General features: G+C 43.2%; 1 protein-coding gene across 1 annotated transcript in view; it reads right to left on the reverse strand.

Moving 5' to 3' along the window:
* The window catches only part of ctnna2 (catenin (cadherin-associated protein), alpha 2), a 782371-nt gene extending 758313 nt beyond the window's left edge, over window positions 1-24058 (reverse strand). The window contains 2 exon segments of the mRNA XM_079499975.1: window positions 18901-19007; window positions 23927-24058. Of these exon segments, the coding sequence (XP_079356101.1) occupies window positions 18901-19007; window positions 23927-24002 (183 nt within the window). The 5' untranslated portion in view covers window positions 24003-24058.
* Between the last annotated feature and the right edge of the window lie 695 nt (window positions 24059-24753).

A 24753-nucleotide genomic window follows, 5' to 3' on the forward strand; every position in this document is an offset into this window, starting at 1 on the left:
CCTACAAGTTATGAGCTTGTAGATCTGCTATTTCCAATAGCTAAAGTATAACATAATGCTATAGAAACACCAAAAGGGGTTCCCGCCCAAAATGGGATAAGAATGATGACTTTACTTCAGTGTCAGTCAGTGTGGTGTTTAACGTTAGCAGCTGATGGACTGGACAGCGAATTTCCCGTCTTAGAGAGGTCAAGCACATTTAGTCTTTTGTATTGTTCTTAATGAACTTTTAATCTGCTTAATCAATGAGTGACCTCTTCCATACAGGAAAGGATTCCAAATAAGCCAGCTGGGCTTCTTCCCTTGCATTGAATTGTTGTTCTTTGATATGTATTGTCTATTTTTTATACTATGTGCTAAATAAATAAACCTAAAAACCACATCATTCTGTTATATTTGAAATTCCAACGTTGAGAGGTCTTCTAAACAGCTTTCATATACATAACTTAATATTTAATACTGTCAATAAGAGTGGTATTATTAAGAAATATCCCAGCCCCGGCTTGCTTACAAACACACTGTGGACATTGAATACATCTGGAAAAGAATATTGATATTTGGTGTGATTTGTTTTGTGACTTACTGCACACAGTGACATGAAATTATGTTCTCCAGCTAAAAGTAATGAGAAAATGAATGGATATTGAGTATGCAAACCATACTGTAACGATGAACTATGAATTAACTGTCAAAAATCACAACCGTGTGAAGTGAGGGGCGCTAATATATTAAAGTCTAACTCATGTTGATTAGGTGATGTAATGATGATGTAAAACAAGTGCCAAAACAAACATTGAATTATCTTTATTGTTAATGGCATTTAATGTTTGTGTTATAGGGACAAGATGACGTACATTTTCCCTTCATTGTCAATGGCGTTTTTTTAAAACAAACATTGAACTAAAAACAAACCTGTATATAGCAAAAAAATCACACCCGTGTGAACTGAGTGGTGTAAGGTTTTATATAGCATGATCAGCTGTGGTCTGACGTAATGTCTGACGTAATGAAATAAGGTAAGGTATTATGTAGCCTGATCAGCTCTGATCTGACGTAATGAAATCACACCCGGATGTGATTTCACAACTGGCTTTTTCTGTGCAGAGAAAATGACCACGGTTGCTACGGTCATCCAGTTCACCCGGGTGTGATTTAATTACGTCAGAAATTATTTTGAACATAGCAACCATGGTCATTTTTTTATGCACACAAAAGCCAGTTGTAGGAGTGGTTTACACCACTCAAAAAGAAGAAAGAAACAAGCTGAGAAAAAGTTATTGAAATATAATAATGGCAAGGAAAGAATTAAAATATTTGCACAGTTTGTAGAGTATTTGAAAGGGGTGTTTCATAAGGAACAGTTGCATACTAGTAATCCACGACAATGTTGGTGTGTGATTAACAAATGGGGTCCAAAAAGAGCACCCCTATTTGGAGTAGAAACAGACAGTGGAAGCCACACATTGTGCTAGTAGATATAGGAACATGCTGCGTTGATTTGCAGCTGCCGCAGATGCCAATTATATTGATTCAGCAGATGACATATTGAAAAGAAAACCGAATGTTTCTTTTTAACACATTTTGGGCAGGAACCCCTTTTGGTGTTTTAAACATTATGTTATAATTTAGCTATTGAAAAATAGCAGATCTACAAGCTCATAGCGCGCCACCGAGTGGCGCGCTACGAGCTTGTAGGTCTGCTATTTTTGAAAAATCGTTAAAATGTGGCGCATAATCATTGAATATATATTTCAGAGCGAACATTTTTAACTAAAATATTTGCTTGGGGGTCCGTGGCTGGGGGGTCCGTGGCCCATGAATTCTGGGGGTCCGTGACATGAAAAAGGTTGAGCACCACTGACATAGAAACATGGGTTTTTTCAGAAAAATGTTAGGATTTAGAAGTCTTTTTTGTATCGACCTCAGTCCAAAATGGGTTAAAAAGGGTTGGGAAATACAGTATGTCACTGTACGAGGTTACAGAAGGGCTTGATGATTTTTCCTCGTGAAATCTTCAATACAGCAGTCCTATACTGCATATGGTATGTCAATAAATATTAAATAGTCTGATCCTCTAACTGTAAAGACATTCTCTCTCTGAATTATTTGCGAAACATCAATACAGTATGTAGCCTAAGGCCTTTTGAGGCACGCGCGCACACGCACACACACACGCACCAGCATATGAATCGTGGTCATGCTGCCTTGCCTTCTCTGTGTGCAGAGCGTAGAGCTAAACCTCATAGATCCTGAAACACAGAGCGAGCTGAAACGTCAATCCAGTTAAAGGACAACTTCACCACGTTTCAAACTATCTTCATATAATTGCTCCTCACTAATGCTCATGGTAAAATAGCACTTTTCTTCTGTTGGGCAGTTCAGAAACCCGTCCACCTACAGTGACATCATCGATGGGGAATCCAAGCTAATTAGAAACTGCAGGCTTTCTAGTGCTGAAAAGTTGCAATGCGAAAATGGAAGCCACTGGTGGACGGGTTTCTGAACTGCCCACAGCCCTCCTACGAGACACAGACCGAGTAGAAACATAATTGTGGTATTGTATCATGAACAGTAAATGCTGCATTCGTGGTCTGGAAAGGGCAGTTGTTTTGTTCGGGTAAAAGGGCAGGGGCTGGCCTGGGCCTTTACTGCATGTCTTCCCCCCCATCTCTCTGCCCATTTCCTGTCAGCCTACTGTCTGTCCCTCCATAAAAAAATATAAAATAAAGGCGAAAGCCACAAAATAAAACATTTAAAAAAAAAAAAAAGGGCAGGGGCTGAAGCCCCCTTTGATGTCTATGTGTGCATGTCCCTGCCAGTGAGGCACTCATGCTCCACTCAAACGTATTACATTTTCTGTTCAGTATGCAGAACTTTGTTCTGTCTGTCTGTCTGTAACATCAATACCATATAAATATAAATACACAAGGACAAAGAAAGGTCCTTGGCTAAAGGCTATTAATCTTACATGTCAACGACTCAACAATAACTGGGCCCGTTCAAAAGAGACAGGCTGTAACAGTGATTCCCAAACGTCTTATCCCCTGACCCCAAATACACAATGCCCCGTGACGCAAACTACCTGAAATATAGCAGATTTACAAGCTCACGACGCGGCGCAAAGTGACACGTTGTGAGCTCGTAGATCGGCTAATTTTCACAAATTCTTTGCTTCTAGTTTATAAATGGAATTTAATTTCATAGATTTGTCTTTTATTTCCTCATGAAGTTATTGAAGAAAAAAAAACAATTTTGGTTAAATTCATGAAAGGTTTAGCTTTTTTTTGGAGAGGGGGGGGGTTATTTTTTTTAAATGTTTTGAAATAATAATAATAATTACAACTCAAATGTAGGAAACAAAAAAATAATAAGGGACACATAAAAATGTGTCTGCGACCCACAAATGGGTCCTGAGCCACAGTTTGGGAAGCAGTGGGCCAAGCAGGATAGCATCATCCACAGGACATTGGACAACACGGCGGCCATCTTGGACAACACCGTGGCCATCTTGGATTTTTTTTTTTGCCATTTCCATTTCGACCTGAGCTTGATTCTACAAACGCCTTCTAAATCTTGACACTTTTCTTGAAAAACCCATGTTTCATAAAAATACACCGTAGACAACATGTTATGAGCTACTTTTCCTGTCAAGAAATACCTTGCAGGTGATTATTTTGTGTGGAGTTTGGAAGCGCTCACATTCAGTAGAATTGTCCTGCTGCATCCTGCATTATGTGCAAATTCAAAACAGGTGGTATAGTATACTATACCAGTGATATCCAACAATCACTTCCAAACTATACACAACACGGAATATATATATTATTTTCTCTTCTTTTCACTTCTTTTCACTTCAAACAAACATGACTGACAGCAACGAGGAATGAATAAGCACATTATGGTGATAATAAATTAATTACACTTTTTTTTTGTAACTGCCATTCAATTTGCAACAAAAGACACAGCGAACAAGCATTCCTTCCCTGTGTGACAACCACACAACATACAGATGGATACCGCTCGGTAAGTGGGAAGATGAATGGAGAGCGAGCATATGCGTGCGTGCGTGCGTGCGTGCGTGCGTGTGTGCGACTGTGCGCGTATGTGTGTACACATGCTTGAGAGAGAGGGAGAGAGAGAGAGAGAGAGAGAGAGAGAGAGAGAGAGAGAGAGAGAGAGAGGCTGTGGCAGCTGTGTCTGACGGGGGGGTTGAAGCTCCGTAGAATATAGACACGCCTCTGGGAGGAGTTTCATTTAAAACAGCTGTGAAACACAGCATGGGAAAGAATGGCTGCAGACTGTGATGATCAGATCTATAAGACCATGGTGGCGTGACTCGTCACACCAGATCTATAAGACCATGGTGGCGTGACTCGTCACACCAGATCTATAAGACCATGGTGGCGTGACTCGTCACACCAGATCTATAAGACCATGGTGGCGTGACTCGTCACACCGGATCTATAAGACCATGGTGGCGTGACTCGTCACACCGGATCTATAAGACCATGGTGGCGTGACTCGTCACACCGGATCTATAAGACCATGGTGGCGTGACTCGTCACACCGGATCTATAAGACCATGGTGGCGTGACTCGTCACACCGGATCTATAAGACCATGGTGGCGTGACTCGTCACACCGGATCTATAAGACCATGGTGGCGTGACTCGTCACACCGGATCTATAAGACCATGGTGGCGTGACTCGTCACACCGGATCTATAAGACCATGGTGGCGTGACTCGTCACACCGGATCTATAAGACCATGGTGGCGTGACTCGTCACACCGGATCTATAAGACCATGGTGGCGTGACTCGTCACACCGGATCTATAAGACCATGGTGGCGTGACTCGTGACACCACGTCATAATGTATCATTTACGTCATATTATTGTTTGTTGTTAATGGCGTTTAATGTGTGTGTTGGCACCGTTTGTTTTACATCACCATTACGTCACCTAATCAACATGAGTTAGACTTTAATATATTAGCGCCCCTCACTTCACATGGGAGTGATTTATTTTTTACTCGAGAACTACTTTTAAAATGACCCACTCAACAAGATCTATCAAAAAAAAAAGATAAAGAAAATCCCATTGCTGAAAATAGTTTCCCAACCGCTTGACTTCTCATCATTCCTAGAACGTCCAATAGCAGCTCATCATTCATAGAACGTCCAATAGCAGCTAGCTCATCATTCATAGAACGTCCAATAGCAGCTCACCATTCATAGAACGTCCAATAGCAGCTCACCATTCATAGAACGTCCAATAGCAGCTCACCATTCATAGAACGTCCAATAGCAGCTCATCATTCATAGAACGTCCAATAGCAGCTAGCTCATCATTCATAGAACGTCCAATAGCAGCTCATCATTCATAGAACGTCCAATAGCAGCTCATCATTCATAGAACGTCCAATAGCAACTCATCATTCATAGAATATTTTAGGTGCTACAGAATAAAGTCACACACTTCCTCTGACGCGTACAGCAGAGTCTCCCCTGCTGACTCCAAACAGCTGATTCCAACACTACCCTCTGCTGCTGTGCATCTTTGCACTGTGCTCAGTTCAAGGTCAAAGACGTTGTGTGAGACCTATGGAGTTATCGTAGAAGTGTTGTTATATTTAGTAAGTGTGACCCAAGTGCACAGCAATAGAGGAGGCGTTGTTCAAAGGTAGTTCAGGTTTATTCACAAACAGGGGGAAGGAGTGGGAATAGTAGTAGAAGGGTGGTGGCTCTCCAGGTTGGCCAAACTCAGCGTGGGAATCCAAGCACTGGGGAGGAGGAGGAGAGGAAGCGTCAGTCTTCAGAGAACAACAAACTGGGAAAGTTGTGTAAAGCTAAAAGTGTAACTAGCACTATAACTCAGTTTAACAACACAATAAGCTTGGCCTGTCCTTTACCATACATGTAGACATGTGAAGCTCTGGCGTGGAATGAAGGGCAGACTGGGCTTTTGTAGAGGCAGTGCTTGATTGCAGGATGGAAGACAGGTGCAGATAATTGGTGAAGGAGAGCAGGTGTGCTGAGTAGAGCCATGGAGTAGTCAGAGAGGGGGGAGTGGCTAAGCAGTGCTTGCATGTGAAGGTGAGGAGGAGTGAGCCGTAACAAGTGTCGTCTTATATAACGTATGTATTAACCTCAACCAAACTACTCCATAAAGAGCTGTTATAGGACTGTGGTTTTCAACCTTTTACACATCAAGGCCCATTTTATGTATTTGGCATCTGAGCCACGGACCACCATTTGATGACATTTAGCCTCTCAGACCCATTTGAGCCACGGACCACCATTTGATGACATTTAGCCTCTCAGACCCATTTGAGCCACGGAACCACCATGTGATGACATTTAGCCTCTCAGACCCATTTGAGCCACGGACCACCATTTGATGACATTTAGCCTCTCAGACCCATTTGAGCCACGGACCACCATTTGATGACATTTAGCCTCTCAGACCCATTTGAGCCACGGAACCACCATGTGATGACATTTAGCCTCTCAGACCCATTTGAGCCACGGACCACCATGTGATGACATTTAGCCTCTCAGACCCATCTGAGCCACGGAACCACCGTTTGATGACATTTCATTTAGCCTCTCAGACCCATTTGAGCCACGGAACCACCATTTGATGACATTTAGCCTCTCAGACCCAAAACTAAAGAGTGTTTTGTTGTCGTTGGATACGATTTTGTCCACAATTCCATGCTGTGGAATGATGTTGATTGATACGTACGATGGTACCATTAGGAGAGATAACAGGCAAAATGTTGATCAAAATAACAATTAATCTACATTATCTAATTGTGTAGACTTCTTGTAAATTAAGTAATGCAGATGTTTAACAATAATTCAACTCTTGAGAGCGTAACATGAAACCAAATTGACCCGTACGGGTCCATTTGGTTTAATTTTACACTCTGTGGCTCTGTGGAAGTGCATTCCCAGGCCCATTGTGCTGACTCCATAGTGCACTGTATAAAGTAACGGTTGTCGAGACACATCTGAATGCCGTGCTAATAAACAACGCGTTTCTCCTTTAGTGAGTTTTTCCATTCCTTTCTTTTGTGCATTGTTTATCGTGATTATATAATAAGTGCTGTCTACTGGCAAGCACGGCGAGAAAGCAACGGTTCAGATTCCCTTTCTCTAAAGAAGCAGAAACAAACGTGTGCTGTGGGGGAGGGAGAGAGAGAGAGAGAGAGAGAGAGAGAGAGAGAGAGGGCCTGAATAATAGCCTCACAGTCATTCATGTGCAAAGCACAGTACAGTCCACTGAGACTGGCAGGACAAAAGCCTCACCTAGCTTTCATAACACAACAGGCACGGCGCACAGCGTGCGGCGCACATGGGCGCGACAGCGCGGCATCATGACACAACATAAGAATTTGCCAGTGTCACTGTTGAGTGATTTTTGCCTGTTGTCATTGCAGCTCAAAAGGCGTCAGAACACACAGAGAAAACGCCAGACCACAGAAAATCCACCGAATGTTCAAAGTTCAGGTGGTGTGGGTGTAATTGAGGTCATAAAAAACTAAAAGAAAAAAGAAAAAATGTACGTCATGAAACCTTTAACTTTTAACTTTTTCATATATTTTATTTATTTATTTATTTTACTCCTAACATCAAACGGTAAAAAGTAACTGCCATAGCAATTCCGCAGTCTGCTCTGGGGTAGCATGGAGGGGGGGGGGCAGAGAAACAGGAAGACAGATTTGAAACTATATTCACAAGGTAGAAGTAGTGCCACGTATGCAGATAAAATCAGACACTTCACACTAGCCATGAGGCACTCGAATAGGCACGCACGCACGCACGCACGCACGCTACCTGAGCAGAATAGGAAATGGTGCAGTACTGTCCCTTAACACTTTGACTACTATTCACAAGTTGCCTGAGTTAATAAATTGTAGAACACTTTCCCTGCAATTCGCGAGCTGCCCGAGTTATGTTTTCATTGTTTAATCCACGTTTTTAATCAGGTTTTAGGGGAGTTTATATAAAAAATGGTGTCGCAACAGATATTACAAAGATCCAGGCATAGCATTAAGTCCATAATGTGCAGAGTTCAAAAGGGTCCTGGATAACGCTTCTACACGTGAATACACATTTTATAGTCAAAATGACGCAGTGTTGTTTCGTGGTTGGAGGAGGAGCTTCCCACGTTGGCGATCAGCTGGCCGGGAACCCACGTGGCGGAGACCTCGTTGGTCCAGTGCCGAGACGGAGCTTCATGCCGAGAGGGCATGAAGGTGCTGCATGGGGTCATTGTGACCTGATAAAACTCTCTTTCCCTAACGAGAGGGCATGAAGGCGCTGCATGGGGTCATTGTGACCTGATGAAACTCTCTTTCCCTAACGAGAGGGCATGAAGGCGCTGCATGGGGTCATTGTGACCTGATGAAACACTCTTTCCCTAACGAGAGGGCATGAAGGCGCTGCATGGGGTCATTGTGACCTGATGAAACTCTCTTTCCCTAACGAGAGGGCATGAAGGCACTGCTTGGGGTCATTGTGACCTGATAAAACTCTCTTTCCCTAACGAGAGGGCATGAAGGCGCTGCATGGGGTCATTGTGACCTGATAAAACTCTCTTTCCCTAACGAGAGGGCATGAAGGCACTGCATGGGGTCATTGTGACCTGATAAAACTCTCTTTCCCTAACGAGAGGGCATGAAGGCGCTGCATGGGGTCATTGTGACCTGATGAAACTCTCTTTCCCTAAAAAAACAAGGATCCACAGCTGTCTCCTGATAGTGTGTTGGTTTTGTTTACACATTCCAAGAGCTGCTATCAAACTGCCAAGGCTAAAATGTAGCTAAAATGTAGCTAAAATCTAAACAGGGCTACAGTATTACATGGTATTGGCTGGGGACGGACACAGTGGGTGAATCTGATGGCGACAGAGATCTATATTATAAATGATAATAGGGGCCGTGAAATGGACTACAGGACGGGGTCAAACAACAAACTACTGTATAGGCTAGCTAGGCCAAAGTTAACCCATTTTGACCCTAAAAATGTCTTCTACATCCTGACAGTTTTCTGAAAAAGCTATGTTTCTATGTCAGTCGTTCGATTTTTCAAAAATAGCTAAAGCATAACATAATGCTAACACCAAAATGGGTTCCCGCCCAAAATGGGTTAAAGATGATAGGGACCCCTCTGACCTGACAAATAGATATGGTAAACTTTCCAACTTGACATGACGTGTAAACAACATCAATTTTATCCATCAACGGTGACGTAACTATAAGGTTTGCTTCAAGATAGGTATGTTTTATAGAGGGGCCGATCGTAAGTCCGTAGAGGTCGGCAGTACTTGCGCACTCTGCTTGCGCACAAGTAGGCCATGCATGGCCTATGCTTGTGTGCACTGTCCAGTGTGTCCAGCCCTCTAATAAATCACTGTTTTTTTTTATTCTTTTTTTTTTTTTTTATCCCACGATTTTGTAACCCATTTTTCACCCCTGTGTCAATTATCTAATGTGATCCTGGGCTCTACACACCCTCCGCCAACCTAGTCCCCATATATGGGGGACATGGGGAGAGCAACGGACTTGAACTCATGCTTCCTTCATGCCTGAGTGTCCAAGTTGCTCCTTTACACCTGACAGGGGGGAGTTTCCCTGGTTGGACGTAGCGCGTGGAAGGAACACGTTATTCCAACCAGTTCCTTTCCCCTCCATCAGGCACCCCGGCTGGCCAGGGGGAGGCAGTTTAGAGACCAGGATTACTGCATGTTTTTGTGAGGGTACCTACCCTAGGAGACACGGGGAGAACATGCAAACTCCACACAGAAAGGCCCTTTTAAACAATAAATCACTGTTGTTAGAGTATACCTTCTTTGGGTCAGGATCTCATCCCTATTCATGCGAGAACCCTCCCGATGTCAACACAATGAGGTGCCATGTTGACCCAGCTCCAGCCGGGTCGCATATACCGATGGGAATGAGTCGGAATAGATGTCAGAACTGCACATTGTTGTATGTAAAAGGTACAGTATATTCCCTCTCAGAATCCTGCCCAAGTGGAGAAATATGACACCTAAAACATGAGCCCAACGGCTGCACTAGATCTATTTATATATGAGAGAATAGTACTGCCTGTAGCAGACAACCCGCAGCACTCCAGGTTCAAACAAAATCCTTATAGGTGCAAGGCTCGAAGATATAAGTAGAGATGAAGAATGCCAGCACTCATTGTATGTCCTTTTGCATGATTTTATTTACCTCTGACTGAGACTGAAAAACGGACGCGTTTCGGCCTGTATGGCCTTCCTCAGCGTTTGTGAGCTAAAACATGAGCCCAGGATCCATGTTCACTTTTCAGTGATGCACACAACACCAAAAGTGCAGTTTATTTTTAATAGTAAAAAAAAAAAGAAGTACAAAAGTATTGGCATCAGAATATACTTAAAGTACCAAAAGTTAAAGTACTCGTGTGTTGTGAACTTGTACATCTACTATCTTCAAATAGGCTTTATTACATGTATGAGTTGAAGTGGTTAATAATTATTTTGTAATAATAATCTATATCTGCAGAGAAACTAGTAACTAACATTTTCAAATGATTGTAGTGGAGTAAAAGTATACACTGTTTGCCTCTGAGACGTACAATGGAGTTGAATTAATGGTATTGAAGATTGGGAAATGTTCTCATTCTGGCCAATCACAATTTGCGTCGTCACTTTTGTCTTCAATGTTTGTGTTTACACAGACTCTCAAAGCTGGACATACAGACGGGGCTATAGCGCCCCTCAAAAACACCTCACATTTATATTTAAGCACAGTGCTTGAGTACATGCACTTAGTTACACTTTCCACCACTGAAAAATGATGGCAATACATAATTCACATTATGTTTTGTTTTTTGTTTTTGAGTGGTGTAAACCAGGGGTTCTCAACCCGTGGGTCGCGACCCCTCGGGGGGTCGCCAAATTATTTTATGGGGTCCCCAAATTATTTTCAAAATTTATTTTGAAAATAATTTTATTTTCACGATTTTTCAAAAATAGCAGACCTACAAGCTCGTAGCGCGCCACTCGGTGGCGCGCTATGAGCTTGTAGATCTGCTTTTTTTCAATAGCTAAATTATAACAATGCTTAAAACACCAAAAGGGGTTCCCGCCCAAAATGGTTTAAGGTTATTGTAGCAGTCAATTTATATTGGGGGTCGGGAGGGGGCGGGGCGGGGGTCCCGAGACATTGCTAAAGCATTTCCGGGGGTCCCCGGCCAAAATTGTTGAGAACCCCTGGTGTAAACCACTCCTACAACTGGCTTTGTTAGTCTGTCTGTCTGTCTGTCTGTGCTCAAAAAATGAGCACGGTTGCTATGGTCACCCAGTTCACACGGGTGTGATTTCATTACGTCAGACATTACGTCAGACCACAGCTGATCAGTCTATATAAGACCTTACAACACTCAGTTCACACGGGTGTGATTTTTTAAATAGCAAAGTATCCGTTTAAACTTTCCTGGGAGGTCGTATTTTGCTGCCATTTAAACTGGCCTACGTTTTGTTTGGTCTCTAAATTTATACGGCAGGCTCAACTCCTTGGAAACGGGCCTGGTGAATGAAACACAGAGAAAAGGCCTTTAGAAAAGAGTCTCTTTTGAGAAGAGAGGCCCCACCAAGCAGGGAGACAATGTGTTTGAGCTCCTTAACCCTGCAAGACCCGGATACATTTATACTTGCAAAAAACAAGAGATTTCAACCTTACTACTGCTTTGTACTACTAGGACTTTTTAGAGGAAATTATGTAAAAAAAAAGAAAAATCTATGCACATTTATAATAATTATTAAAATATTAATAATACATTATTAATTTACATTTGGGGGATATCTTTCACAATAATAAATGTACATCTTCTAGACATTCTAATTATCACACAAACATTATATTACCTTTTATTTTAGTTTTTCCAGGGTTAAAGGTTAAAGGTTAGAAATTGTTAAAAATAAGAGTCCAGAGATTTTTAAGTTTCTGCCTCTGTGGGGGGTATTTATATGCAAATATCATGACCAATGGCATTGCAAGACTAAACAATGAACATCAATGATGATGTTTAGGTGAAAAATGTATGAAGTAATTAATTAAAATAAAAATGTTGACCAAAAGCATCGATGGATCCAGCAGGCTTTAACTCTTGAGACTGTTCAGGAATGAGTTAATAGCACAGGCCGACTGACATACTAAAGCATATGTCTGAAATAAATGTCAGCTGATATCGACATGTAAATACGAAATAAATGCTTAAACATGTAGCTAGGTGTAATATGTTAGAGACCACAGAAGTGAACCTTTCAAGCCTGTTTTCTCAACTCGCTGTTTCTCTGCAAGACATTGCTCTATAAGCCACATCTCCAAAACTGGTGGGTCAAACTGAACAACCAATATGTCAATTTGAAGCTTTCACATGACATGAACAAATCAATGACTATTAGCCTCGGTCAGAAACGGTCACAAATGGTGGTCCGTGCCATGGCTCAAATTATGCTGAATAAATAATGGACCTTGAAGTGAAAAGGGTTGAAAACTACATCCCCTACATGTTTTAATTTTCACATAGGATGCATTTGCACAGTGGTGGGAAAAAAGTACTCGGATGTTTTAATTAAGTAAAAGCATCAATACTGCAATGGAGAACTACTCTCACAAGTAAAACTCAGGAATTCATAAAGTACTTGAGTAGATGTACTCAGTTCCTTTCCTCCAGTGCATTTACAATGTGCTGCCGATGAGTATGCAGGACAACCCCCCCCCCGTCCCCCCCGTCCCCCGTCCCTCCCGTCCCTCCCGTCCCCGTCCCCTGTCCCCCGTCAACAGGCTGTGTTCTGCTGACTAAGCATGAGCAGTTCAATCACAAATGGGGGATGGGCTGCAGAGTGGAAACACAGAGCAGCTGGCTGGCATGCATGACGGCTGGGACCGCCATGCTTTGATCAGAGATGACTGTACATGTTCTTCACTGTGACACGTGTTTATAGAGACATGAAAAGAAGAAAAACAATAATACAAGATTTGCTCTCTTGTGAAAATAGCAGTCCCATTTTCTATAAGAAAGCCCGATAGCGATGACATACGAGTGTGTTGTATAAAAGCCATCAATATGCCACGTTGCATTGTTTTTTCTTTTTGTTCTTTGCGGGACTGTATCGTTTGTTACAGTTGGAGGCCATCGATATTGTCCTTTTATTTTTGCTGAGGTTTGCGTGATCTGCGCAAAAGGACAGTTAACCCATTTTGGGCGGGAACCCCTTTTGGTGTTTTAAACATTATGTTATAATTTAGCTATTGAAAAATAGCAGATCTACAAGCTCATAGCGCGCCACCGAGTGGCGCGCTACGAGCTTGTAGGTCTGCTATTTTTGAAAAATCGTGAAAATATTTATTTCAGAAAACTGGAGGATTTAGAAGATTTTTTTAAAATTTTGAGGTCCGGCCTAAATGGGTCAAATGATAAGGGACAATATCGGTGGCACCCAACTGTATGTGATGTCTCGTTTGTTATTAGTCCATTCAACACAATCCTAAGCAAGTGATGAAGTAATGCTTCATTCCTGTGGAATTACAATCCACACTGGAACAAACAAAACAAAGATTGGATTAAGAGGCTGAGTAGCGGGGGTGTGGGGATATGGTGGGGGTGGGTGGGGGTAGGTGTTGGGGGGGGCTATGATTAATGCTAACAATCTCAAGGGGACCAAAGTATACACAAGTTCAATAGTGTGGTTCTTAAGCTGTGAGTGACTCCACTCTTTCCAAAACAAATACCCACCACAGTTATAATGAGTCAGCCACTATACTAACTTTATCAAGTCCTCTCAGAGAAATGGGATGGTTGCCAAGGCCCGCTCTGAAATGGGATGGTTGCCAAGGCCCTCTCAGAAACGGGATGGTTTTTCTGGAGTATAAACACAGTCCCTCTCTCCAGGATTGTGTGTATTTTGTTTTCGTGATTAATGCGAGTATAATACGTGCTTGATTTTGCAGTAGCTCTTCTAAAGAGCAACAAAGCCAATTTTGCAGCATTTGTTCTATTTGTAGCTGTGCCAAAAACGTGAAAACCAGCAAAGCAAAGTTACCCTGAATCTCAACCTTATATGGCTGAGAGCTGAGCCAGAAGGCAAAGCTCTCTGTCTACCGAGTAATCTTCCTTCCTACTCTATGGTCATGAAGTGTGGGTCACTACCCAAAGAATAAGGTCGCGAGAACATACTGTATACCAAAATGAGCTTTCTTTGACGGGTGGCTGCTGGCATCTCCCTTAGAGATATAGGGTGAGAAGTTCAGTCACGCGAGAGAGACTCGTAGTAGAGTCACTGCTCCTTAATTCGCCTGGAAAGGAGCCAGCTTATGGTTCGGACATCTGGTTAGGATGCCCCTCGGGCGTCTCCCTATAGGGAGGTCCTCGAGGCACGTCCCACTGGGAGGAGACCCCGGGGCAGACCAAGGCGCAGTTGGAGGAATCACATCGATTCACTGGCCTTGGAGCGTCTCGGGATCCCCCCCAGGAGGAAGTCACTAATGTTGCTCTGGAGAGGGAAGTCTGGAGCTCTCTGGTGGAGCCGTTTCCCCCGCGACCTGACTACGGATAAGCGGTTGAAGACGGCTGGATGGGTGGAATAATAAGTAAAACCTTCCTTTCCCTTGTCTATGGCATATTGTGTCGATACAGACTTTGAGACAATAGAAAATAAAGTAATGATATGTTATGTGAACAACGCTAACATGCATGATTAAAATATCACACATTTTCTGACTGCTTTGACTAAAAGCGCTCTAAAAAAAGCTGCCAGTATATAAGAGCAGTCGCACGCAGATGAGCGGATGCGTATCTGATGGGTAAAAAATAATTATGGATTATTTCGCCTATACGTGTCCAGGAAGGAACATTGACACGTCTGTATCCAATGGTTAATTATGCGGAAACATATTGGAACGGCAGCCTGGAGGGACTTGAATGCATGCAGGGCAGCACAGGTGTCATGTTTAACTCATTAAGACCACGCGCGGGGACACAGCTGAGTCACGTTATAGCCACTTTAACCACTTCAACCATTGGGTTATGCTTTAGCTGTCGACGAATAGCAGACCTACAAGCTCGTAGCGCGGCACCGAGTGCCGCGCTACGAGCTTGTAGATCTGCTATTTTTGAAAAATCGTGAAAACGAGTGCAAATCTTTGAATATGTATCCTTTCACAGTGGATGTTTTGAACTCATATCGTTGCTTCTGGGGGGGGGGGTCCTTGGAACAACATCTTTTCAGATGAGAGGGTCCAGTGGCCAAATATAGATAATTCTGTGGGTCCTTGACATGAAAAGGTTTGGCCACTGATACATTTTGGTTTTTTTCTTTCAGAAAACTGTCAGGATTTGGAAGACATTCTGTAGCATCCGGTAAACAGGTCTTAATGGCTTAATGTTGCCGTTCTTGTTGTTGAAGACACGCGGATGCAGCTGTAACTAATTGGCTCCACAGGACCATTGTTTGACGAACGGCATTATATCACAGACGCATGCATGCCGGCACGAGTCACAATGAGCCAGTGTGAGTGCGCGCGCGCACGCAGTCGCGTGCTCGCACCATCTGCACAGACTGCAACACAAAGGAATCCATGGCCGTGAGCCAACAGCGTCAGGCTATGTAGTCTAGTGGCCCAGGCAGGCAGGCAGGCAGGCCAGCCAATGCCAAACACCAGCACTGGTTTAGCATTTCTGACAATTCCTTTTCTCCCAATCTACTTGTTATGACAGTAAGTAATTCAAACCATGGGAAAGATACGTACTGTGACATAAAGGGAGGCTTCTTCTATTCTCCTGACAGACAGTGAGGAGTTTCACTTTCCGAATGTATTCAAAATGTTATCTATAGCAGGGGTTCTCAACGTTTTTGGCCGGGGACCCCCGGAAATGCTTTGGCAATGTCTCGGGACCCCCGCCCCCTCCCGACCCCCAATATGAATTGACTGCTACAATAACCTTAAACCATTTTGGGCGGGAACCCCTTTTGGTGTTTTAAGCATTGTTATAATTTAGCTATTGAAAAATAGCAGATCTACAAGCTCATAGCGCGCCACCGAGTGGCGCGCTATGAGCTTGTAGATCTGCTATTTTTGAAGAATCGTGAATTAAAAAAAAAAAAAAATCATTTTTTTTTTTCTTTTTTTTTAAAATAATTTGGGGACCCCCTAAAATAATTTGGCGACCCCCCGAGGGGTCGCGACCCACGGGTTGAGAACCCCTGATCTATAGCGCGAAGCTGTTCTTCTCAGCTCCACCACACCTCACTGAGCAGGAGACCTGTATTAGTCGCCCTCGCAGCGATCAACAGGGATCTCCCCCCCCACCCTGGCATCCCACCTATAGCTGTGAACACGGAGCGATTGTGTGTCACAATAAGAACGACTGATGAAGTCCCCAATGCACCGCGGAGGTTTCACAAACGGGTGGCGTACGGGAGGGGTAGCAAGCAATGCACCAAAATTAGTATTTTGGACGGATCATTAAAATCGTGTTACATTCTTTTCTTTTTTTTAACACATTTTTATCCCACGATTTTGCAACCCATTTTTTCCACCCAGTGTCAATTATCTAATGTAATCCTGGGTGCTACACTTCCTCTGCCAACCTGGGGGGGGGGGGGGGGGGGGGGGGGGGGAGTGTTGCATTCTTATTGAAGCAAGCACTCTTATTGTCTCCACCAGGCCGAAGGCATGGGGAGAGAGTATGTTTTGCACTCCGTGTGTGTGTGTGTGTGTGTGTGTGTGTGTGTGTGTGTGTGTGTGTGTGTGTGTGTGTGTGTGTGTGTGTGTGTGTGTGTGTGTGTGTGTGTGTGTGTGTGTGTGTGTGTGTGTGTCAATGTGTGTGTGTGTGTGTGTGTGTGTGTGTGTGTGTGTGTGTGTGTGTGTGTGTGTGTGTCCGTCCACACACTCCCTGGATGCCAACGATGAACCTCTGCCCCAAATTTTCCACAACGGAAACGTTATAGCGCCAACCAGGAGGCCGACTTTTGAAAAACACATTTTTTTACATTACTCTTCCAGATTCTGTCCAAAATCGTTACACACTATCTCTATAGTCATGTGTTCAAGACGGATCTGTCCGATATTTCATATTCCATCCTAATTGGCTAACATTGGCTTTCAAAGTTTGCAGGATTGGCCCGTTTTTTAACAAAAAGCCTCAAATTATGAACGCAGCGTGTAATTTACATGAAATCTTTCACACACTTTCCTACTATAGGCTGAGGAATATATCCCACCCTTTTCACATTGGCCTGTTATAGCGCCACCAACAGCTGGATTTTTGGAAAACACATTTTTGGAACAAATTGCATCAAAGTCATAAGAACAAATGGCACCTTTTTCACATTGGCCTGTTATAGCACCACCAACAGCTGGATGAGCAAAACACATTTTTGGAACAAAATGCCTCAAAATCATCCAATTGCCATCAAAGTCATAAGAACAAATGGCACCTTTTTCACATTGGCCTATTATAGCGCCACCAGGAGGCCACAACCTGACCTGCCCTGGTGGAGGAAGGGGCACTTTTTCTAGTTAACGTGATGTTATAGGCCATGGGTCCCCAAAGTGGGGTCCGGGGACCCCCAGGGGTACCTGAGGGAGTTCCAGGGGGTACATAGCTCAATGGATTGGGAACCAAATGGACACTTATGGGTCTGTAACTCAGAGAGTGTACAAATGGAACCAAATGGACCCTAACCATTTGTCAATTTGGTTCCATTTGTACACTCTCAGAGTTAAATTAACAGTGGTTTGACAATATAAATTGGGGTACCAGAGATAGAAATGCCATTAAATCGGGGGTCCGTAGCCAAATGCGTGTGAAACTGGGGGTCATTGAAATTAACATGTTTCGGAATCACTGCTAGAGCCGTAAAAATCCTCCCTTATCGGGGTCACTGGCATGTTTTCAAAAGGGGGGGTCCGTGGCCTAATAAATGTTGATTTGGGGGTCCTTAACATGTAAAAGTTTGGGAACCACTGTTATAGTCTACACTGTGGTGAACCCCCCCCCCCTCCTGGCAGGGGGCCTCTGGATTTTCAGCGACGTCATGCACTGTTTTAAACCTCAATTCTCCACGGCAGCGGGCATGGAATCCGATCCCTGCATGTGTGCCAGCTGGATGCCCCGCGCTGATTAGCATTTTTTTCTCCTCTTTTGCTAAAAGTTTCAAGCCAGAGTGGAGCAAGAGCAACGTTTGGCTAGCCAGGACACTGTGGGCTCCAACAAGCAGCTTTTTGATGGAATGATCAATCAGACCTATATATATACTGCGTTGAAAAGGAAATCCTATAGCAAAACTATTGATCACTTTTTCATCCATCACCACCACCAACTAAAACTCCATGAAACACCTCCTTTCCCCAGTACGGTGCTTGCTTTGTGAACAGTGGCCAATTTAGAGAAACAATTATATTTAGCACGTGTACAATCTATCTATAAATGCACCAACTATGTACGTCTATGTACGTGTGCGCGTGCGTGCGTGCGTGCGTGCGTGTGTGCGTGCGTGCGTGCGTGCGTGCGTGCGTGCGTGCGTGCGCGCGTGCGTGCGTGCGTGTATGTTTGTAATCCACATGACTCGGAAACCCTTCGCCGCACCGACTTCAAATTTGACACGTGCGTTCCACACTCACAACACCACAGGGAGTGCGGTGCCTGGCCCGCGAGTCGGCGGGATGCACCGTTGTCCAGAACCGGTACAAAAGCCTCTGTCCAATGTCCATGCAGGCTCTGGACAGGGCCCAAATTAGCCATTATTGATCACACCTGTTGATCAATTGTGACCTGTGACCTATTGATCACACCAACACCCTATGGATATTAATAGTGGCATAAACCAGCGGTATGTATACCTGTGTGACCAGCGGCTCCAGCAGCCTCTCCACGGTCAGGGTTCGGATCTCCAGACTCTTGGGGTCCCATTTGAGCAGGATGGGGGACGTGGCAGTCGTCATGTTCTCTAAGGGGGACACAAAGTTGAAGCCAAACGTTAGAACAGTGGTCTTCAACCAGCGGTCCGGGGACCACCAGTGGTCCTTGAGGGGGTTCCAGGAGGTCCCCAGCTAAATGGAGAGTTGGTATAACCAAATGGACCATTAGTGATCTTTAACTCTTGAGAGCGTAAAATGAAACCAAATGGACCCGTACGGGTCCATTTGGTTTAATTTTACACTCTCAAGAGTTAACCCATTTTGGGCGGGAACCCCTTTTGTTGTTAGCATTATGATATGCTTTAGCTATTGAAAAATAGCAGATCTACAAGCTCATAGCGCGCCACCGAGTGGCGCGCTACGAGCTTGTAGGTCTGCTATTTTTGAAAAATCGAAGGACCACTGACATACTGTAGAAACATAGCTTTTTCAGAAAACTGTGATTTTCAAACAGACATTTTTAGAATCTGATCTCAGGTCAAAATGGGTTCAATTATTGATACACATCTGCATTACTTAATTTACAAGTGTACACAATTAGAGATTGTAGAAGAATTGTTATTTTCGATCAACGTTTGCCTATTTTGATCTCTGCTATGCAGACAACGATAACAACATTCTACGTTTTGGGTCTGAGAGGCTAATTTGGTTTCATTTTAGGCTCTCAAGAGTTGCATTATTGTTAAACATAATATGCATTGATTAATTTACAAGAAGTCTACGCAATTACAGAATGTAGAAGACTTGTTATTTTGATCAAAGTTTGCCTGTTATCTCTCCTAATGGTACCAACATCAATATAACACAGCATGGAAGTGTTGGACAAAATATCAAGTCTTGGGTCTGAGAGGCTAAATGTCATCAAATGGTGGACCGTGGCTCAAATGCCAAAGAAATAATGGGCCTTAAAGGGATAGTTCAGATTTTTTTAACTTAAGTTGTATGAAATACTTGCCATTAATATAGTGGTTGCAACTGTATTAATTGATTGCCTGAGTCCCGTGGTGAGAGTTCTGCTCTGGTTTTGGTGAAATATCAAGTAGTTCCGGTCATTTTGTGGGGGGCACTGGGCCACGCAGTAAAAATAAATTAATCCACAAAACTAACGTCATTTGTATTGTTGACCTATTTCTAAAATATTAGTGCAACTTTCGTTCTTTTTTTTACCCCTCTATCACACAGAACTATGTTTTTTGTGTCCATATCACTACGCCCAAAAAATAGTTCCATGTGATAGAGGGGTCAAAGTTGAACGAAAGTCGCGCTAATATTTTAGAAATAGGTCAACAATACAAATTACGTCCGTTTTGTGGATTCATTTACTTTTACTGCGTGGCCCCAGTGCCCCCCACAAAATGACCGGAACTACTTAATATTGACCAAAACCAGAGCAGAACTCCAACCACGGGACTCGGGCAATCAATTAATACAGTTGCAACCACTATATTAATGGCAAGTATTTCATACAACTTAAGTTCAAAAAATCTGAACTATCCCTTTAATGAAAAAGGTTGAAAAGCACTGGTTTAGAACAATGTATCTAGACTTAACAGTTAGCACCAGGTATTCCATAACCACTTCAACCATTAGTTCATACTTTAGCTGTTGAAACGTAGCAGATCTACAAGCTCATAGCCCAGCAGTAGAGTTCTCAAAGGGCCTCAAAATTAAGGCCTGGGTTCTGTATGAGCTCAAGGGTGACAAACAGTGCATGTGTGAGTACCAGGACATTATTAATAATGAATTGCATTTTTATAGCGCTTTTCCAAGTGCTCAAAGCGCTTTACAATGGTTCATTCATTCATACATTGGGAGGTGAAGCGGCGAACAGTCGACGCCAGCGTCCTCACTTCCCACATTCAGACCCCAATGGTGGCAAGCTAACACCGACCAACTCATTGGAGGCAATGTAGGGTTCAGTGTCTTGCCCAAGGACACTTCGACATGTGGACAGGAGGAGCCGGGATTCGAACCGCCGACCCAGGGGTCATTGGACGACCTGCTCTACCTCCTGAGCTACAGCCGCCCTTTAAATAGACGATTTGTGGAAGAAAATAAAGTTTGGAGCTACTAAAATACCCGCATTAGAATGAAGACAACTATAGCTCCTGCATTCTAACTGCATTGCACTGTGGGAGGGGTGGGGGGAAATGGAGAACAGGGGGCATCTATGAAACATTTCAAGGCCAACATGTACTGTATACTGTATGTTGGGACAGGATTATAGGCTGATTCAGGGTACAGTGTTTTGGTGTGGATTTTTCCTTTAATGACTCCCCCGGAGAGTTGCCACCATACTGTATATCTGAAGTAATTGCGAGGACTGAACAACGAACATGCCATGCGGGTCAGCAACTATGGAAGTGTGACTGTAAGCAACTTCACGTCAGTGACAGTGGGTTAAAAAAAGGTTATAGGTATAAGGTTGTAGGTATAGCCTACTGTGGAGTATGAGTCCTTTAAAAGGATCCCTGGCCAATAAGACAAACGTGTCTTAAAACACTATACTTGCCCCCTGTAACTAAAACATCAATCAAACATCAATCAACACCATCAATATTTTATTTCTTTCGTAAATAGAGAATCTTTCACTCAATAGGAACTGCTCCTGTCGCAAGTCGATGATCATATGTCCATGTGTGGTCCAGCCCTATGGAATGTCTATGGAATGCTGGTGCTAAAAAACAACTTAATAGAGCATCGCAGTCCCGCCTCCTAACATGGACCAGGAAATTAAACCCAATGCATTTTTCCCATAGACATTTCTTAAAGTATTTATTTAAAGACGGTTACGCCGCGGACAAAGCCAACTCGAGTCGTGACAACTCATGACAACACAAATATTTTGGACCAAACAAATAATTACAAAGAAGAAAAACAACAAAAAAGTGTTGTAACCTGCCGTTTTCTTCTTCTTTCTAATTATTTGTTTGGTCCAAAATATTGTTTGTGTTGTCATGAGTTGTCACGACTCCAGTTGGCTTTGTCCGCGGCGTAACCGTCTTTAAATAAATACTTTAAGAAATGTCTATGAGGAAAATGCATTGGGTTTCATTTCCTGGTCCAGGGTAGGAGGCGGGACTGCGACGCTCTATACTTTCTAAAGTTAATATGAGCATCAAAGCAATATTTTAAATACTTTATATTAGCATGTGCATTCCATACATTCCATCGGGCTGGACCACACATGGACATAATATGTCCATGTGTGGTCATATTATGACATCATCAAATTGCGACAGGAGCAGTTCCTATAGACCAATTATTTGTTTACAAACATTGGGACTGGGCGCACGGGTGACTGTTTCATGTAATCAATTCCCAACAGATCTCCAAACCTGTTGTTTTGGGGAGCGCTGGTTTCAGTTCATTCAACCTCCTCTTGTGTTGGATAGTGAGATGCACCCTAGGAGACATTTATACTTCAAAGCGCAACAGTATTGCGCACAGAGAACGTCTGATATACAAGCTCACATCGCATCGCGGATGCAACTATGTGAGTGTAGAGGTCTGCGTGCGCGACACCATCGCGGGACGAAGCATAAATTATACTTGATGGGCTGCAGGTGCGCGTGCAGCCATGGACAAACAGGCTCTGCTGCCGTTATCATGAGCGCACCTCCCGTTCTTATGACAGCGACTGGAGGTTATGTGGTTGTGAGGACAACTGCTTTGAATTACTATTATTGTTCACGCACAGCAGAAACCAATGGATTATATATTTCAAGAGTGAGAAAATACAATAAAAATCCTAATCATTCTTCCTCCACACTGGGAGAAAAACAGCATCTGAAAGTTTGATGGGGAATTTTTTTAGTGCAGCTAGAACTTTTCCATTGCATCTTATGAGAGGCATGGTTCTTCTGCTGCCGGTATGCACGCGCATGCTGTTTCTTATCAGTGTGACGTCGTCTGTTAAGGCATTGAGTGAAAGATTCTCTATTTCTGAAAGAAATAAAATATTTAAGGTGTTTTTATTTTTACAATTTAGTTATAGAGGGCAAGTATAATGTTTTAAGGCGTATTTGTCTAATTAGCCAGAGATCCTTTTAAACGATAGCAGGCCAAAACATTCCCCCAATATCTTCTGCCGACAGGTTCAAATCATTTATAGTCATTCACAGGCTTCACTACACCGACTTGCACCACATTTGTGAATAGTTTTCCAGAACAATGCACCATTTCCTACCCCAAGCTACAAGGAACTCATAAATGACATGCACACTGCTTTCATGTTGTTGTTTTTTGCTGCTCCCTTCATCTGAGACAGGGGTTCTCAACCCGTGGGTCGCGACCCCTCGGGGGGTCGCCAAATTATTTTAGGGGGTCCCCAAATTATTTTCAAAAAAAAAGAAAAACAAAATATTTTTTTTTAAATTTTTATTTTCACGATTTTTCAAAAATAGCAGACCTACAAGCTCGTAGCGCGCCACTCGGTGGCGCGCTATGAGCTTGTAGATCTGCTATTTTTCAATAGCTAAATTATAACAATGCTTAAAACACCAAAAGGGGTTCCCGCCCAAAATGGTTTAAGGTTATTGTAGCAGTCAATTTATATTGGGGGTCGGGAGGGGGGTCCCGAGACATTGCCAAAGCATTTCCGGGGGTCCCCGGCCAAAAACGTTGAGAACCCCTGATCTGAGACACATTGGACATAACAACTGAATTATATGCGCATAGTTGGACGATGACTCCATATTTAAAGAAATTAAATGGAAAATGTGTGTGTGTGTGTGTGTGTGTGTGTGTGTGTGTGTGTGTGTGTGTGTGTGTGTGTGTGTGTGTGTGTGTGTGTGTGTGTGTGTGTGTGTGTGTGTGTGTGTTTTTTACACTTTTAGAGCATATCCGTGGTAATCATAATGGCCATACCTAACAATGGATGCCAAAACAATGGGACATTTACAATTGTTTATATCAAAAACCCATTAAAAAAAAACAATTGAGTTACTTCCTGTGATCGAAAACGTGCTGTGTGATGATGACGTACCACTGCTCTCATGAATATAAATGAATCTTGATTTCATTCACATTGTTTGATTCCAACCGCTGCACGTTCCTCCAAGAAACACAGCTGATTTTGATTACTGAAGTACAGAAGTACCACTACTAATCTCATTGAAGATGACATCCAGACAGTGTATTGCTCGTTTCAATCCTCACGCTAAAATATGTATCTGAAAACATTCTCAAGTCAGAAATAAGCCACGTAGTAGCTAGCAAACATGCTCAGCTGGCCGCTCACTGTAAACCAACACTTGCTCAATCACTGCACCTGTGTAAAGCAGAGCTGCTAACGTCCCATTGGCCATATTGCCAGCAAGGTGCAAACTAGATGGCGTTTCCCACTGACAGCCCATTCATCCAAACAGAAAGGTCCTATCTGATCGTATTAAACAATGTCAAACTCACCAACATTGCAGCTGTTACGGAAAGCTTGAATTATCCTCTTTCAATCTGCCAAGTGTTTGTTTCATATAAAAAATCCACTGTAGACATGTTATGAGCTACTTCCTGTCAGGAAATTCCTGGCAGGTGATTATTCTTGTGTTGGAGTTTGGAAGTGCTCGTTGGCAGTGGCGTGCACAGACATTTAGAGGGGCAGGTGCTCAAGTTAAAAAAGGGCACCTTGTGCAGCGCGTGGAACCGGCCGGTTGCCTTAATCTATTTTGGGCGGGAACCCCTTTTGGTGTTAGCATTATGTTATGCTTTAGCTATTGAAAAATAGCAGATCTACAAGCTCGTAGCGCGCCACCGAGTGGCGCGCTACGAGCTTGT

This window comes from Electrona antarctica, assembly GCF_951216825.1.
Source record: "Electrona antarctica genome assembly, chromosome: 4".
Taxonomy (NCBI): domain Eukaryota; kingdom Metazoa; phylum Chordata; class Actinopteri; order Myctophiformes; family Myctophidae; genus Electrona; species Electrona antarctica.